The 17196-nt window shown below is 32.0% G+C and overlaps 8 protein-coding genes across 8 annotated transcripts; 4 read left to right on the top strand and 4 right to left on the bottom strand. All coding sequences in view use genetic code 12, as the record gives it.

Moving 5' to 3' along the window:
• Window positions 1-636: 636 nt before the first annotated feature.
• Window positions 637-2373, top strand: DFJ63DRAFT_290287 (uncharacterized protein; the record flags this gene model as incomplete). The annotated part of the gene is made up of 1 exon (XM_064905300.1): window positions 637-2373. The coding sequence occupies one exon, from the start codon at window positions 637-639 to the stop codon at window positions 2371-2373; it is 1737 nt and encodes a 578-aa protein (XP_064759977.1).
• Window positions 2374-3453: 1080 nt separating this feature from the next.
• On the top strand, window positions 3454-4677 carry MRS2 (Mrs2p; the record flags this gene model as incomplete). The annotated part of the gene is made up of 1 exon (XM_064905270.1): window positions 3454-4677. The coding sequence occupies one exon, from the start codon at window positions 3454-3456 to the stop codon at window positions 4675-4677; it is 1224 nt and encodes a 407-aa protein (XP_064759976.1).
• Window positions 4678-4738: 61 nt separating this feature from the next.
• DFJ63DRAFT_235821 (DNA-directed RNA polymerase I subunit) lies at window positions 4739-5868 on the bottom strand. Its single transcript, XM_064904266.1, has one exon. It carries the CDS (start codon window positions 5734-5736, stop codon window positions 4801-4803), a length of 936 nt encoding a protein of 311 aa, XP_064759975.1. The 5' UTR covers window positions 5737-5868; the 3' UTR covers window positions 4739-4800.
• Window positions 5869-6000: 132 nt separating this feature from the next.
• On the bottom strand, window positions 6001-8892 carry DFJ63DRAFT_323642 (protein phosphatase regulator; the record flags this gene model as incomplete). Its single annotated transcript, XM_064907537.1, has 2 exons — window positions 6001-8732; window positions 8784-8892. 2 exons carry the CDS (start codon window positions 8890-8892, stop codon window positions 6001-6003), a joined length of 2841 nt encoding a protein of 946 aa, XP_064759974.1.
• A 439-nt stretch (window positions 8893-9331) lies between these two features.
• DFJ63DRAFT_235819 (uncharacterized protein) lies at window positions 9332-10284 on the top strand. The gene has a single exon (XM_064904265.1). It carries the CDS (start codon window positions 9771-9773, stop codon window positions 10167-10169), a length of 399 nt encoding a protein of 132 aa, XP_064759973.1. The 5' UTR covers window positions 9332-9770; the 3' UTR covers window positions 10170-10284.
• ERG25 (methylsterol monooxygenase) lies at window positions 10216-11647 on the bottom strand. The gene has a single exon (XM_064907242.1). It carries the CDS (start codon window positions 11310-11312, stop codon window positions 10401-10403), a length of 912 nt encoding a protein of 303 aa, XP_064759972.1. The 5' UTR covers window positions 11313-11647; the 3' UTR covers window positions 10216-10400.
• A 545-nt stretch (window positions 11648-12192) lies between these two features.
• Window positions 12193-13745, top strand: DFJ63DRAFT_235740 (NAPDH dehydrogenase). Its single transcript, XM_064904264.1, has one exon. It carries the CDS (start codon window positions 12484-12486, stop codon window positions 13669-13671), a length of 1188 nt encoding a protein of 395 aa, XP_064759971.1. The 5' UTR covers window positions 12193-12483; the 3' UTR covers window positions 13672-13745.
• A 19-nt stretch (window positions 13746-13764) lies between these two features.
• OPT1 (oligopeptide transporter) lies at window positions 13765-16663 on the bottom strand. Its single transcript, XM_064907241.1, has one exon. It carries the CDS (start codon window positions 16296-16298, stop codon window positions 13959-13961), a length of 2340 nt encoding a protein of 779 aa, XP_064759970.1. The 5' UTR covers window positions 16299-16663; the 3' UTR covers window positions 13765-13958.
• Between the last annotated feature and the right edge of the window lie 533 nt (window positions 16664-17196).

Raw genomic sequence — 17196 nt, 5'->3', positions numbered from 1 at the left:
TAAAGACAATTACAATCTTTTACGATTAGTAATCGCTTCTGTAGAATAGTTAATTCCAATATTAATTCATCACTGTTGAATTAAACGTTTCACAGTTAACTTGTTACGTTTATTTCGATATATGCCTCAACCATAGCCTTGCTTATCTTGGAAATATGACTTGACATCGTGGTTCCGCTTACATAAATATAGTGATAATGGAATTTGATCAGCTACAAACATTTTAACCATATTCATGGTAGTACTATTGATGATTTGAAGTCCATATACATTTCATTTACAATGGGTTAAGATCACTATCAACTATCCTTAATGAATCAATGGTTGTTAATAGATAAATGCATCACCATTAATATGCAGGAACATCAACGTTTTTCTTGTACGGTAAATTTTCTGTACGAAGAAAGCCTATAACCTCCTAACCAACCTTATTATATCTAGTCAAGTTTCAACGCCATTTTCAAGTATCAACTCTTAATAATCTGTCATCCTTTTGTATAGCCTGATGAGTTACAGAATCTGAGAATAATTGTGGTTTTCGTTAATAAATAATTGATAAATCAAATGTTGCCCTTCAGATTCCTTATAAAGCATAATCATGGGCAGATTGGACTTTTAACCAGGCGAATAGGTTGGATGAACCAATATCGACCCTTAACACGGACAATCCAACCTTTAATACGGAAAAATAATGCATCACTAATTACGGGTTTACGTCGATACAGTAATGTACCATCTAATGATAATGAAAAAGTTAATAGTAGCAACAAGTTAAATGAAAAATCTGATTCAAAGAGTCAAGAGCCTAAATTAGATCTAGCTCAATTAAATCGAATAACAAGAGAACAACTCCTTTCTAAAGCCAATAATATGTTTTCAAGATTACGAATAAGATTGAAATGGTTATTAAAAAAGTCAAATCGACCATTCAATACCGATGATTATTCGGCTGTATTTTCATGGCTTGTAATGGGAAATGTCTTACTTATATTCCTTGCAACCACCACTTTTGTATCATTAATCATATTCACAGCTAATACAGTTTTAGCTCAAGAATTTGTAGCTAGAAAGTTAGGAGAATTCATAACAAAAAACTCAAATTTAACTGTCACTTTCGAACATGCCATTGTCCCAGGTTGGTCAGATGGGAAAATTAGTTTTAGAAAGTGTTTTGTTAGTAGACGTCCAACTTCAAAGAAGAAGTTTATTAAAGGCTCACAGGCGGAGGCTTATGCTGCAAGTTTGCACAATCATCGTGAAGATGAGAAGGAAGAAGAATTTGAAGATGATGGTAATTATACACAATATGATTTAACCATGGAAGAAGTTAACGTGACTTTGTCCTTCAACAAATGGGTCAACGGGACCGGTATTGTTGAAACCATTGAAGTTAAAGGTATGAGAGGAGTAGTTGATAGAACTCATGTACATTGGGATCCTGATGATGATGCCACAAATTATAAGAATATTTATCATCCTGGAGACTTTGAATTTGAATCGTTTAAAATGGAGGATGTTTTATTCACATTAAAGCAGCCCTTGGGGTTCAGACATTTCGATGTAGCAATCTATAATTGTGAATTACCCAGATTGAGAAAGCATTGGTTATTTTATGATTTCTTAAATGCCAATATAATGAGTGGTTCTTATGATAATTCACTTTTCACAGTCCATAGAAAACAAAGACTTAATGATTTTGATGAAATGTCTGACATCAGTAAGAATTGGAAGAGAGTTACTCGATTAAGAGTGGATAGTTTAAGCATTGATCATTTGAATAGAGGTTTAGAAGGTCCTTTTGGTTGGATTACAAGTGGGAAAGTCGATATGATTGGTGATGCGATGTTTCCTCAAACTGATTCTGATTATAATATGACAGAAATAGTAAAGGTTATAACAGAATCAATCAGAAAAGAAGCAAATAGATATAGAAATCCTGAAGTGACAAAACCAGCAAAGCATCCTGATCAGCATATGAGATTGACTCATGATGATTTTAATGATATTCAAAAGTATTTTGTGTTGGATTTAACCATCAGATTAAATAATGTTAGAGCATCAGTTCCATTCCAAGCTCCAGAATTGAGTTATATCAATTATGCTTTGATCAGACCAATTGTGGGATATATCAACTCTAGAAATACTTTTATTGAAGTTAAGAATAGGGTAGTTAAAAACATTCAAGATTTCAGTGGTTCATGGACTTTATACGACTCATTATTGATGGATGATCTTTCTGAAGAATTTTATGACAATTTTGCTGATTACGTTGCTGATGAAGAGACAAGATTGTCTAGAATGAAAAGGGTTGGTTTCTGGTCAATGCAATTATTACTTCAATTGATTGTATTTGGTCTTGGTGCATTGTCATAGATGCCGTAAAATTATGCAGAATTACAAACAACAAAAGTGTAAATAAAAACCCAGTTTGTATTGAAAATAACTATACAAAACCAAAATAATGTAAATAAATAAATCAAGAATTGAAATCACGTATGATTATCTTCACATCCTCAAGATTAGGACGAAGATAGCAATGTAACTGGCAAGACTAATAACTGCCAAAAGAAGAACCGAATCTCCACTAGTTTTAAACATTTCCATATCCCTATCTGGATTATAGAAAATATCCACTGATGCTGCCTTATGTACTCCTATGAAATAAAGTAATGATCCATACACTGTGTAGATGGTTCCTATTGGTAAGAATTCCTTGGAGAATAATTTAATGATTAATATTGAAAACGATAAGCAACCGATTGCACTTCTGGTGTATGCCCCTTCGTAAGTTCTTTGATGTGCTCTGACATCTAGCTTGTGACCACTGGATAAGATATCAAGCCTAGAAGGAAGCCTATCCCTCATTGGTGGTGGGTGTAGTTCTGACATTCTAATACTAGCTGAATAGAGTTAGCTGTTGATGATAGTTTAACTGTGGATCTTTGATATTTCTAAAGCGCTAATTTAACATCACCAAAAAATAAAAATAAAAAATAAATAAAAAATTCTTTCAGGTATCACCAAAATTGCTATCAAATATTCAAACTTTCCATTCAAATCTTTCATTTAGTTCATATATCTTCCTTTAAATCGTGTACATAACCCTGCATTGGCAATATTCTAATAAAACACCATTCATTGTGGCCCGTCAATAGAATAAATTCACAGAAAATGCTTGCAAGGGGGATAATAAGCAGGCAATTGTCCCCACGACTAACAACAAGAACTCATCAATATCTTTCCCAACAGAATATAAGAATAATAAATAGCCGGCTTCCATCATCTCCATCTATAGTTCAATCTGCATCATCCTATCATACCAAGACTGATAAGTCCATAACTCGAACTAACGTTACCACAAGCTCAAGAAACTCTAAAATCCTAAACTTCCTTCGAAAACAATCTCCACATAGCTTATCTGATCCGGGATCTAGCAGTTATGATGATCTATATATGGATAGGTACAATGATGAAGACCCTGATATTTATAGCATGGTACAACCTGTAACACCTAATGATTTATATGTTTCTTGTACCATATTCGATATTAATGGAAATATTACAGCTGTTTCTAAAAAGTATCCTAGAATGACATTTTTAAAAGATAATTACTTGTTTGCAAGAGATTTGAGAAAGATTGATACATCCTCCATTGATAATATTCCAACAATTATGGTAAGATCCCCAAATACTATATTGGTGAATTTGTCGCATATAAAGGCGATTATTAAGAAAGATACCGTTATGATCTTCGATACTTCAACTCCTGCGATTGCCAAAAGGTTAGGTTTCTTCATGTATGACTTGGAAATGAAGTTGAAATTACCATCTGGAAATGTTCCTTTTGAATTCAGAGCTTTAGAAACCATCCTTATCAGTGTTATGAGTTATCTTGAATCAGAATTAAAAACTCATTTATCTTCTTGTGGTCAGATCTTGGCAGAGCTTGAAAATCAAGTCAATAGAGATCGATTACAAGATTTATTAATCCAGCTGAAACAATTATCCAGTTATTATCAAAAGGCACTTTTGATTAGAGATGTCTTAGAGGAGCTTTTGGATAATGATGAAGATTTAGCAGGAATGTACTTAACGAATATCAAGAAATTTGATCCAAAAGTAGAAGATTATGAAGATTTAGAAATGATTCTTGAAGCTTATTACAAGCAAAGTGACGAATTTGTCCAACAAGCGGGTTCTTTACTTAATGATATTAAAGCTACTGAAGATATTGTAAATATCATGTTGGATGCCAATAGAAATTCTCTTATGTTGTTTGAACTTAAGGTGACAGTATATACATTGGGATTTACAGTAGCTACATTATTACCTGCATTCTACGGTATGAATTTGAAGAATTATATAGAAGATTCAAATTTAGGTTTTGGAGCAGTTGTAATATTTTCAATTATTCAAGGTATTTTATTCACGCTTATAAATTTCAGAAAATTACATAGAGTTCAAAAATTAACTATGATGGGAACTCATACTTCAGGTAAGATTCCAAAATCAAGTCCCAAATTCCATCATAGCTCGAGTCCAGTGGGAACCTTTTATAAAGATAAATGGTATTATAGATTAATTTATGGTTCGAGAAATAAAAAATATGATCCATCAGTTCAAGAGAAAGATGCTATATGGAGAATGCTTAATGACGATAAACCACATAATAAATAGTTAGATAGATTAAATTAAAAGTCAACATTACATTGTAAATAGTTATTATAAATATATGATATTTTATTTTATGCGGGTTTCTATTTAGACAACTATTATACATATTAGAGTACTGATAATACTCTAATCCGAATCTTCTGATTCATCAGATTCATTTTTATTTACGACAGCAGTATCTTCATCTAAATCTTCTTCATCACTTTCTGCTTTAACGTATTTAGGTAAATCATTTTCATCTTTAGGTTCTGGGATTTCAACAATGGTGTCTTCAGCATCATCGAATCTTTTATGTTTGGTGGTGGTAGTTTGAGACGTAATTGATGAACGTCTTTCACTGAAAAGTGGTTGAGCATCCTTTTCGCTGCCTGGGGTTATTAAAGTACCTTCGACAGATACAACTCTACCGGTGGAATGAATGGCTTTAACTGTGAATTGTAATTTACCTTCAATTTTGATTTCATTTTCATCCATCCAATATCCGAATGATTTGAATTTATTGGCAGTATCATCAGCAATTTCATCAACTTGACTTGGAACGAATTGCCAACTTGTAGGAATGTTGAATTTCTTTATAGATGCATTGAAAGTGTCATGGATTAATAAACCCAAATGTGAAGCAGTTTGCATATAAATATGACCTTCAAGAACATCACCAACTTGTGGTCTCCAGACTAAAAAGTCAACTGTTATCCATAAGAAAGTGAATGGAGATGATCCTTCAATCTTTGCTACTGAGATTGTTCTATCTTTACTATCTTCAGATATATTATCTTCGGATAATTTTATGTTTGAATAAGCTAACACTACACCCTTTGCTTTTGAGAAGTACTGCATGATTAATGGATCTAAATGTTGAGCTTTTATACCATTGATTGGATTATCAAGATGAACTGGTGCCAATGACACATATAAGGAGGTGGAAACAGTATGGAAGCATTGTGATATTCCTTCGTCGTTTAAAGGGTTGGTTGATTTAGGTTGAATAACTGACTTTCTTCTCTTGAAAGAAGAAGTGACATTATCTGAACCACCACTTCTTTTCTTAATCTCTGTCGACATCAGTGAGGATCCTTTCCGAGGGTTTTTCTTATTTCGATTTCAAATATATTGTTCTCGTCTATTAAAAACACTTGAAAATCTATATATAAATAACCTTTGAATCTATAAATGTTCTATTTATACCAGTTTAAATGATTTCAATATTATTTTTCAAGATGAGACTGTCTCAAAAAAATTGAAAAAAAAAAAATTAAAAAATTAAAAAAAAAAATATTGATGCCTGCATATACCATACCATACCGTACTATCATCTTCATCTTTGTATTATACACTTTTAGATATACCATTACTTCTAGCAGCTGCGATCTGAGCATGAGCAAGAGCAGAAGGTTGAGGTGGAGGCGGGGCATCAGATATGATTTCTTCATCTATTGGATTATGGACTTGCTTTTTAAATGATATACTTTCTTCTTTCTTTAACAATTGATCTTTCTTTTTGAATGTAGATGGAGATGAATGTTTAACATTGACTTTGATTGGATTTCTAAACATGGCAAAGTTTCGCAAGATTGCATGAGAATACTTGGTTGGAGCATCTTCTTCAGCAGTATATTCTGCTACACCTGTGAATCTTACCTTCTTCAAAGTAGAATTGCTACTACTATTATTACTTGATGAAAGGGTAGATGATGAGGGAGATTTAGATAATGGTACTTCACCTCCTTCTTCTGGTAATTGTGGAGTCACACTATTACGTTGAGTATTTAGTCTTGTAACTTGATCTCTGGTTCTCTTTGGCTTAGGAGATGCGATAGTATTAGTAGTAGCTACAACTGTATTGAGTACTAATGGTGGCGATGAACTTAACGGCTCAGGAGATGGGGTTTCCTTAATTGGTACATCAATATATCTTCTGATAGGAGTGGCAGAAGGAGTATTAGGATCGAATGTAACAGAAGTCAATATTTCCTTCTGTTGTGTCATCATCGAACCTGATTTGGCAGCCTGTCTTATATGTTGTTGCAATCTTTGATTTGCACTTAGTTTAGGGGAAGATTTCGATGACTGAGAATCTTCTTCTTCTTCAACAACCAATAATTTTTTATTCTTATTATTTACTGGAGTTGGAGAAATAGCTGAGTTCTTGATGGTATTTAAAGTTGGTTGTACTGGTTTCCTATTAATACTTCCACTAGGAGATCTCAATGAATTATTAGATGAATTTGATGATATACTACCGTTTCGAGTTAAAGCTGCTGCAGCACCTGAAGTAGCTATCTTCTCATCTAAAAGTGTTGATGCACTTTTAATTGGTTGAGAATTTGATCTTCTTCTACCAATAACTGAAGTAGTACTTGCGTTACTAGCATCATTCCCATTCGATTCTATGTTTGATAATGACGAATTATGATTTAAGAATATTTGGGAGTTAGGTCTTGCTCTGATAGGTGATGAAGTTGGAGTTCCTGCTGCTGCTTGAGTGGTTAGGAAAGCATTTCTACTTGGAGAAGTAAGTGAATTCTTTCTTAATAACGGTTTAGAATTATTACTTCCATTACTTCCAATACTAGATATTGATGATGATCGAGATCCTCTTGTAACTGTTTTCTCCCCAATTTCAAGTTTCTTCAACCCCTTTTCCAAACCAGTCTTATTAGTTGATGGGAATGCTTCTAATTCATTACTACTAACGCCATTTGCCTTTTGAGAGGCTACCAATGATCTTCCAGTTGCAGATGTAATATTAATCTGAGGTATTCCACCTTCATGAAACATTTGATAAACATCAAATAAATTCTTCTTGGGTAATTGGTAGGTCTTCCTAAATCGAAGTTCAGATGTAATCCATTCTCTTCCAAACGATATCACTTTCTCAAGTGATCCATCTAACATTACGAAACCTTGATTAACGAAATTAATCAAATCATTAACATTTTTAATATTAACTTCAAATTGAGAATCTTGACGAATTAATCTAGTTAAATTAGCAATCAAAGTACCATTCTTTTTCATGGAATTAAGCATATCATTTAAATTTGTTAAGTAGTGGGATTTGAAATAATTGGCATTTTTCAATTGAAGTAAGAATCGAGAATCAGTAAGATGATCTTGATTTGATAAATATATCTTTCTCCCCACTTTTCGGAAAATAGTATACATTTCATTTAATCTTAATGTCAATAAGAAGATTTTATGTAAACTGAATTTATCCACAGCTTTATTTGGAGTATGTTTTAAAGTTTTTAATTGAGTTATTAATGGTTTTAATTTATCATTTAAAGTTGATTTTAATTGAGTATTGATTAAGAAAAGCATTTTAATATCCATATCAATTAAACTTCCCTCTACGAAATTTTCATTCTGTAATAAAGTGGAATCTTTAGGTAAATCAAATATCACATTTGAAAAATTAAGATCAATATCTTCTTTAGCATTGAATATTTCATCTTGAATAATTCTTTCAAGAACAGTATAATAATCAGATCGATCAATTCCATATAATTTCTGTTGTTCAATTTTAGCTTGTGCAAGTCTCTTTCTATACCCTTGTAAACAATGACCACTTAGTATTTCCAAAGCTTTTAAACATTTCAAAGCTAAGCTGATTTTTGGTAATTCATTTAAAGCAGTCATATGAGTATCAGGTGTATCATATGAGATATGGGTGGTTGTGGTGGTGATATTAACAGGAGTTGATTTGAATAATTTGAAGTTTGATAATAATTCTAGTTTGGCATTAAATGAACTATCGCTTATAGCAAAGACATTCCCTGTTAATAGCACGATGAATTGTAAAAGAGGTAAACTTTCAAATTTCAATTCAGGTTTGGTAGAGATTGATTCAATACTACCATTTGGTTCCATTGGAGTTGTTGCTTGATTAGTGGATGAAGAAGAAGTTAAAGATGCAGTGGGGGATGGAACTTCAATCGCACATTTTGAACTTAATGATTTTAAACTCTTTATGAACACTTCTAGTTTAGTGATAGCATATTGATATTGAAGTATTCGACAATCCAATGATGTGATATTCTTTACTTCGATCTTTTTGATATCTATTAATGGTGGTGATGAGGATATATCATTACTTAGGATAGTACTTTCACTTGAAGTCTTCGCTACTATCAGTTCACCATTGGAAGATGAACTAGATATTTCTAAAGGTGTAGATGAAGGAGTATCAGGTTGAATAGATGACTCAGATGAGGGTGACATGGTTGATGATTGGTATGGGTGTTGTTGTTGCTGTTGTAGTTCGGGTGATAAGTTGGTAGGGTTGATGTAGTTATACAAAATGTTTGTTACTGAATTTAAATTAATCTTGAAAAATTTAACCAGGGGGTACGTTTACAGGAAAGTTATTCAATCAAAGAATATAGTTAAAAGTAAGATGAAGTATGAGTTATGATATGAGTAAGACGTAATATATGAATAACGGGCTGGCTCTGAAATTTTCTATTGTATAAATGGTTGTTTGTTGACTATGAAAAAGGTAAAAGCTTAAATATGGTTATGGATTATGGGTTGGTGTGGATGAGTATCAACCTTTTTTTTTGGGAAATGGAAGGTGAGTCAACAATACTAAAGCCGTGCTGAATGAGATGTAATGATTCTATATGATAAGCACTTACTAATAGAGTTTGATGATATAAATGGATGATAAAGATGGGATAGATAGGTTTGTTGATGATAAGGAATTTGGTGGGGATTGTTCACTTTGTTTAAAAACTGGGCAGGATTTAAATTGAAACGCGGTCACGTGAGAGTTGGTTCTATAAATTAATTAACCATAAATGAAGATGTTTAATGAGTTTAGTTCTATGGTTTACTGTATTATAAGATTATTATCAATGCTTTTTGTTGCGTTGAAGTTGATTATATGTTGATTATATGGCATCTGTAGTGGATATATTGAATTGGAATGGCATCAACTGTGTAATGTGAAGGTTAAGAAAAAGACATTTTATCTCTAGCGACATTATGTCGTGGCGTCTGACAACTTTTTTTTCAGTAACAACGCTTTGTCCATATACACTTTATATTTACCACCCTTCTTCAAGTCAAGTCAATTACTTCAGATCAAAACAACTACAATGGCTACTTCATCGTCTACTTTAGTGCTCTACTTTGTAGGTATACTATTATTAATCCATTCAGGATACTCTTCCTATGAATTCCATAAATTATCCTCCCTTTCACATCATAGTCAAGATTTGCCTCAGGATATATTACTTGAAACTTTAATTGGGATAGTAGTGATTGTGATTGGAGGTATAAGTTCAATTGAAAATCCAAATGCATTATCCTTAAATGGAGAATTGATTATTCCTGAACATAAATATCTTAAACCTATTCAAATGAAGGATTCAGTTAAATTAAATGAAAAGATTGGAATTAGTGATTATGAAGACTTAAATTCAAGACTTCCATTTATAAATATTGTTAAAAAGAGAAAAGAATATGATGATTTTATTAAAAGTTCTGAACAATAAGAGAAACATCAAAATATACAGGCTTACAATTAATAGTTTATAAGTATAAATATATGTAATTTTTTGAATAGTTTACAACTTTTTTTGCTTAAATAAAAGGTTTGATCTATAATAGTAGTTAAGAGTAATTAAGGAGTCAGGGTATGAAAGGAGAGCGAATACCACTGTGAAGCAGTCGATGCTAATAAGCTGAATAAATCAACCAGATAATCAATCTAACGATTGATTGACTTATTGAGTCTTCTTTTCAGCTTGAACTTTCATTTTTTGTTCTCTTGATTGTTTACCCTTTGGACCAGCTTCAGTATCTAAAACAAAATCCCACCATCTGAATGAAGATGCATAACTTCCAATGAAATAATGATGATGTTCATCATGATGATCAGCACCAGCCCAGAAAGGTAAGAAATGATGTAATGACCATGGGAATTCATAACCTGAATGAGCATCAACAGCTTGGAATAATCTTAAAATGATCCAAACACAAATAGTGAAAAGATGTAATTTTTTAGTGATAATACACCAAATAATTGGAATACCAACAGTACCAAAACCTAATAATGCAACTTCAATAGGATGAGCATATTCAGCAGCTAACCCGAATGGAGCAGCATATCTATGATGTTGTTTATGAATATATTTATAAAAGACTCCATGATGTAAACCTCTATGGAACCAATAATGCCAAGCATCTTCAAGAACAAAGAATACCGTTAATTGAAGTAAAATATCGGTAATAGGAGGAAATGGAACTTGAAAACTTATCCCAATTTGTTTACATAAAGGATGAAAAAACCAAATTGGGAAAGCTTCAACTAAGAAATGAGATGTTAAAACTGATTTAAGACATTCCCATTGTTCTTGATTTGAAGGTAATTTAGTTTCTTGAATTCTATATTTATCAAAATAAGGAATTCTTTCAATAATAAACCATGGTAAACATCTACCAAAATAAAATAATTCATGAACGCAAAAGAATAATAATCCAGTAGCAAATATATCATTACCCATATAATAATAATATGAACCCCATAATTTTTCAAATACATTTAAAGATTCAATTTGATTAAAGTTATTAAATGCATCACTAAAACTGGTTACATTGGTAAATCCAGTATAATCGTGATAAACTTGACTGGCCATTATGTATGTATGTATGAATATGTTGTGATTATGCAAAGTGAAAGATGATAGACCAAATAAGGTAATGGAAATAGAAACCTAAAAACCGTTGGAATGTAAGGGGGAAGGAGAATACACGTATAAGCCAATGATTTACGGAACGATTATATGGTCTGATAAGTTTCTTAAATACTTAAAATGACCTGTTGTAGATATAGCTTTCTTGATCAATAAACTCGATGAACTTTGTAGATACAAATTTTGTTACGCGGAAAATCAGTTCATTTTTATATAATCAATTTTTACCATACAAATTAAATACCACAAAACGGAATTCAATAAATTTTTTTTTTTTTCATTTTTTTTTTTGAGCTAAACGATGAAAAATGGGAACGAGCGTATAGGTTTAAAATAAAAATGAATTTATACGATACATAGGTTGTTGTATGCAGTATGTCGTATAAAAATAGAAGGTCCAGATCACTACTATGATAAATTTTGCATCTGAGAGATAACGTCGTTTGTACAGCCTTATCTCTATGTCTTCGCTAAGAATCGAATTTCTGATTGTGATAGTTATTCTAGGCAACGTCATTTCTATTTGTATCATTATGGTGTTGTAATTTTATCTTCCATACATTGAATCAACATACACTGAAGAACTGGTAAGCAATTTAATTTACCGAGAGCAGTATTCTCGTTATATACTTATTTATATATAACAAACACAGTAAAATCTTTGTCATATCTATTGCTTTACCCACTTCGAATTAAGGCCCGTGAATGTTAAGAACTTCGGGATTCAGAAATGTGGGATTCCGTATTCATTATATATATTATTCACTGATCCTGCATAACCAACTTTACTAATTATTGGAAATCTAAATTAATCGGAGCTAATGATTTCTAAACACCAGGGAGATAATTCATCCTCGAATGGAGTTTAACCAGTTAATTACAGACATAGTGTTGATAATTGTGCATAATATTTATAATAAACCACGGTGATTCACATTTGTCATCGTTATTCCCGTATGTCTAATTTTAAACGCCGAAACAGATTTATTGCTCGGTCGTTAAATTGATGCAAAATTCTTAATAGTCTTTAAACAAATCTATAAATAGGTTAATATATATATTAAACAATAATAAAAGATTAAAATGTAGAACATTAATCAAGTTGACTCTAACCATGACAGTACCATCTTTAAAATCAACCAATTTATTCAAACCAATTCAGATTGGTAACATTACCTTAAATCAGAGAATCGCTCATTTACCAACCACAAGGTTCAGAGCCACGGCTGAACACGTTCCAACTGATTTAATGTTACAATATTATACAGAAAGATCGATCGTACCAGGAACTTTGTTGATCGGGGAAGGTACTATTCCATCTGAAAAATTAGGGATCTTACCAAATTTACCTGGATTATGGAATGAACAACAATCTAAAGCTTGGAAAATTATTATTGATTCAGTTCATAAAAATGGTAGTTTTATCTCCATCCAATTAGGTACATTAGGTAGAGCTGCTAATCCTGCCATTTTAAAACAAAGAGGCTATGAATATTCTGGTGCTTCTGTGATTTATTTAGATGAAGATTCTAAAAAATTAGCTGAAGATGTTGGTAATCCACTTAAAGAATTAACTGAAGATGAAATTCATGATATCGTCGTTAATCAAATCCCCAATTCAGTTAAATTGTCCTTACAAGCTGGATTTGATATTGTTGAAATACATGCTTCTAGTGGTTATTTATTCGAACAATTCATTCATCCATCTTCAAATAAAAGAACTGATAAATATGGTGGTTCAATTGAAAATAGAACCAGATTCTTATTAGAAGTGATTGATAATTTGATTTATAATGAAGGTATTGATGCTAAGAAATTGGCTATTAGATTATCTCCTTATAATACTTTCAGAGGTTCATTAGGAGAAAATGAATCAGTTCATCCTATTGTAAATTATGGATATTTAGTATCTGAATTACAACAAAGAGCCAATAAAGGTCATCAATTGGGTTATATTTCGGTGGTTGAAAATACACCAGAAAGATCAAATACTGATTTCATTAGTCAAATCTGGCAAGGTGTGATCGTTAAATCAATTGCTTTTTCAGAATCATTTGATTTAAATCCAGTGGTGAAAGCAGTTGATACAGATGATCGTACTATTATTGGATTTGGAAGACATTTTATTGCTAATCCTGATTTAATTGAAAGATTAAAGAATAGCCTTGATTTGAATCCATTTGATCCACCAACCTTTTATTCTGGTACCAATCTTGGTTATAATACCTATTCAAAATATGGTCAACCTTTAGAAATTGATCAAGAAGCTGAAAAATTACATCGTGGTAAAAGTTTAGTTTAGTTTAATCTAAGTTTGTTTCCTCTTTTTTATAGTATAGAAGTATTCAATTCTGGTAGTTCGATTTTCAATGTTACTACATTTTTTATTCATCAATTTTACAAACCAATTATATATTTAAAGAATCGAAATTTAACAAATTTACAAAATGTTAAAAATTATATACAATAACCGTGAAAATGTTTAATTAAAATATTTAGATATAAGAACAAAAGAAAAAGGACGAGGAGTATTAGGATATATTTAAAATTAAATTTTTCAAAAAGAGATCATTATTCCGTTGTTTATATCTACCAACTAGTTGGTCCAAATGGTTCACCTGCAGGTAATACAACTCTGATAGCAGTAGCTTGCATATCCATAGTACCAAGGATAACATTGTTACCCCACCATGATGGAGCAGCAGTATTAGTTAAGTATAAAGCTAAGAAAATAATTAATGAAGACCAAGCTAAACCAATATCCATACCAGCGGATAAGGAATAGTTATATTTAGTCCACCAGTGGAACCACTTTCTCTTAACATACCATCCAAAGAATAAACCAACGGCACAGTATGAAGAATAATTATAAGCAGTGGCTGGAGGAATGTAACCGGTACCAGAGAAGAAGACTGGCCAATTTAAGTATCTAATTGGAGAATTTGGCCATTTTAATAAAACAAGATAGTTAAAGACTGGAGTTAAAGCACCAACAATAAAGAAATATAATAAACCATTGTAAGTTTGACCAGCGGAATATTGTCTTTGAGGACCAATAACACCCCAAATAATAGAAGCATTAAAGAAAACTCTACCATTTGGACAAGTGTAACCATCTTTTTGATCAGAAGAACATAAGTCGGAAATAGATCCATAACCCCATCTTAAAACAGCAATTTGAACTAAAGAACCCCAGATAGTGGCAATTAATTGGGCCCAGAAAACATTTCTTGGAGCAATCTTCATATAGTGACCTAATTTCATATCTTGAGCAAAAGTAACAGCTTGATTGTTGGTAATATAACCAAAAGTTTTGAAGAACATCATAGCAATTGGTTTACCTGGTAACATATAACCAATGATAAATTCGGTAACCACATTCAAACCAACAGCAATATTAGTTAAAGAATAGATAATGGCAACTGGAAGTAAGAAAACAATAGCAATTAAAAGAGCAATAACTAAAGCCCAAATTGGCATTTCAGTATTCCAAACTCTAATAGTAACAATAGAAAGTCCAAAGAAAATAAGGAAAACAATAAAATACCACCAATCTGGGACTTCCTTATACAGTTTCATTAATCTCATGTGAACATCAGGCTTTTCTTTCATTCTAATTTGAGTAATGATATCTCTACCGTGGAATAAAATGGTATGCATGATAGTAGCTAATATAGAAGCGAATGATAAACCATATGAAATAGCAAAAGTGGAAGATAAGAAAAGTGGAGAGTATTCCTTGTAAGCAGCTTCATTAAAAGTTAAAGTAACTGGATCAATAATCTTAGAAACGTTATATTGTGCACCAAATCTGTCATAAGAATCTGAAGAAGAAATTGGTAAGTATTGAGCGTACCAGACATTTGAGTAAGCAATAGCTGGGACAATAATCCAGAAAATAACGATAATAGATAAGAAAATGGTTGCAATGGTTCCAGCAGGTGGAATTAATGGAGAACCAATATAACCAGCAATTTGATTCCAATCTAAAGCAATGTTATTTGGGAATAAACCTAAACCGGTATTAGAACCGAATAATTGATTAATGATAACATTGTTTGGTTTAATCCAGGTAATCCATGAGAAGTATGACAAAGCTTGGAAAATATAACCTGGGAACCAATACCAGACGAAAGAACAAGTGAAAATAGTTAAGAAAAATGCTAAACGAGAAATTTTCCATCCATTAGCTGGGTGATTTTCATTAATATGCATGTTAGTTAAGAAAGTAGCAGTAACTAAATTTGATGGCCAAATGGCACCGGCTGGGAAAACAACAACTCTTCTGGCAATACCACCTAAGGCGAAACCAATGCATTGAGTAGACCAAATAGCACATAAATCAAAACCCCAACCGAAATCAGAGTTATAAAATTTATTTTGAGCAAGTAAAATATCAGTGGCATAAGCAGCACCACCACCAAAGGAAACATTTGCCATAATGGTAATAAGAGTATGTTCTTTGATGTTGAAAGGACCTGGATTTAATGAAACACCAAAGATTTTCCAATCTGGAACAACAGCAGCCCAAGCTCTACCTAATGGCCAAGCGATAATGGAGGTAACATAAGTAGTAATGGAGAAAGAAGGGGCGTGGAAAGAGAATAACAAATTCATACCACAACCAATGGTAGTTAAGATAAGACCAAGAACCCAAGATCTAATGGTTGATTGGAATAAAGTTGGATCATCAGTAGATGGAACAGCAGCTCTGACTTCTGGATAAGGAGAATCATCTTCAACAGTAATAGCAGCATAATCATCGTCGATAACATCTTGAATAAGATGAGAAGTAATAGGATCAAATTCTTGAGATTTTGAAACAACAATATCTAAGTTTTGATCACCAGATTCATAATCACTGACTTTCTTCTCTTCGACATCTACTTCGTTTGTCTTGGAAGACAACGCAGCTCTGATCTTTTCCATTTTCTTGATCTGTCAAAAGAATTAAATCAATAACGTTATACCAAGAAAAAGTACACAAGCAAAGAAGAAAAAAACAATAAACGAACAATCAGATCAAACTCAATCTAACTAAAGGAATTAGTAAACTATTTATATCAAGAATTTACAAACGATAATTATGTCTGATAACAAACCTCTACTCCACTTTAAAACTAAATTAAATTAAAAGAAATTGGCTTTTGTAACTTATAAGGCGCCGAACATAATGATGCCAAATTTTTGGCCGTAGATGTCTAGGGCTACATATAAAATTTCAGAACTTCATACGATTTGTTTCTGATAAACTATCAAACAAAAAAAAAAATTAAAAAAAAAAAAAAAAAGAAATTCCAACCATACTTAAAAAATAAAAATCAGTCATATTCCATTTCTGATTATTTTATTTTTAGGGAATTATATTATCGTTCTCCCAATGTGAAGGAGGGGCAGGAAAATTTATAGGAATCTAATTCCGGTTCCGAACCCAAACATACATTTTCCTTCTCTTATCAAAGGTTACATTATTGGTCATAATTATCAGAAAAAGAAACTTTGTGGTAGCGAAGAGGTTAAGCAACATATAATACAAAACTTTGTTTGCTATAAAACGGACAATTTATCTACTGATAGCAAAAACAAAGTTTCATATCGCCTTAATGAGCTACGTCGTGAAACCATCCTTGATTTCTTTTTATTTATTCAATAGATCTTTTGTAATACCTTGTCGCCTCTATTATACTATGGCCTTCTTTGTCGTAAATCCAATCAAGCTTGTCAAATAACAGGCGGTGGGAATTATCTGTTGTCGCAGAATTTTCTTTTATTTTTATTAATAAATATTCTTGCATGTCTTTTAGATTAAACCTAAGGTACCACAGAA

This window comes from Scheffersomyces coipomensis (genome assembly GCF_036884675.1).
Source record: "Scheffersomyces coipomensis strain NRRL Y-17651 chromosome Unknown DFJ63scaffold_7, whole genome shotgun sequence".
Taxonomy (NCBI): domain Eukaryota; kingdom Fungi; phylum Ascomycota; class Pichiomycetes; order Serinales; family Debaryomycetaceae; genus Scheffersomyces; species Scheffersomyces coipomensis.
The sequence above is the reverse complement of the archived record's forward strand: the minus strand, read 5'-3'. Positions and strand labels throughout refer to the sequence as shown.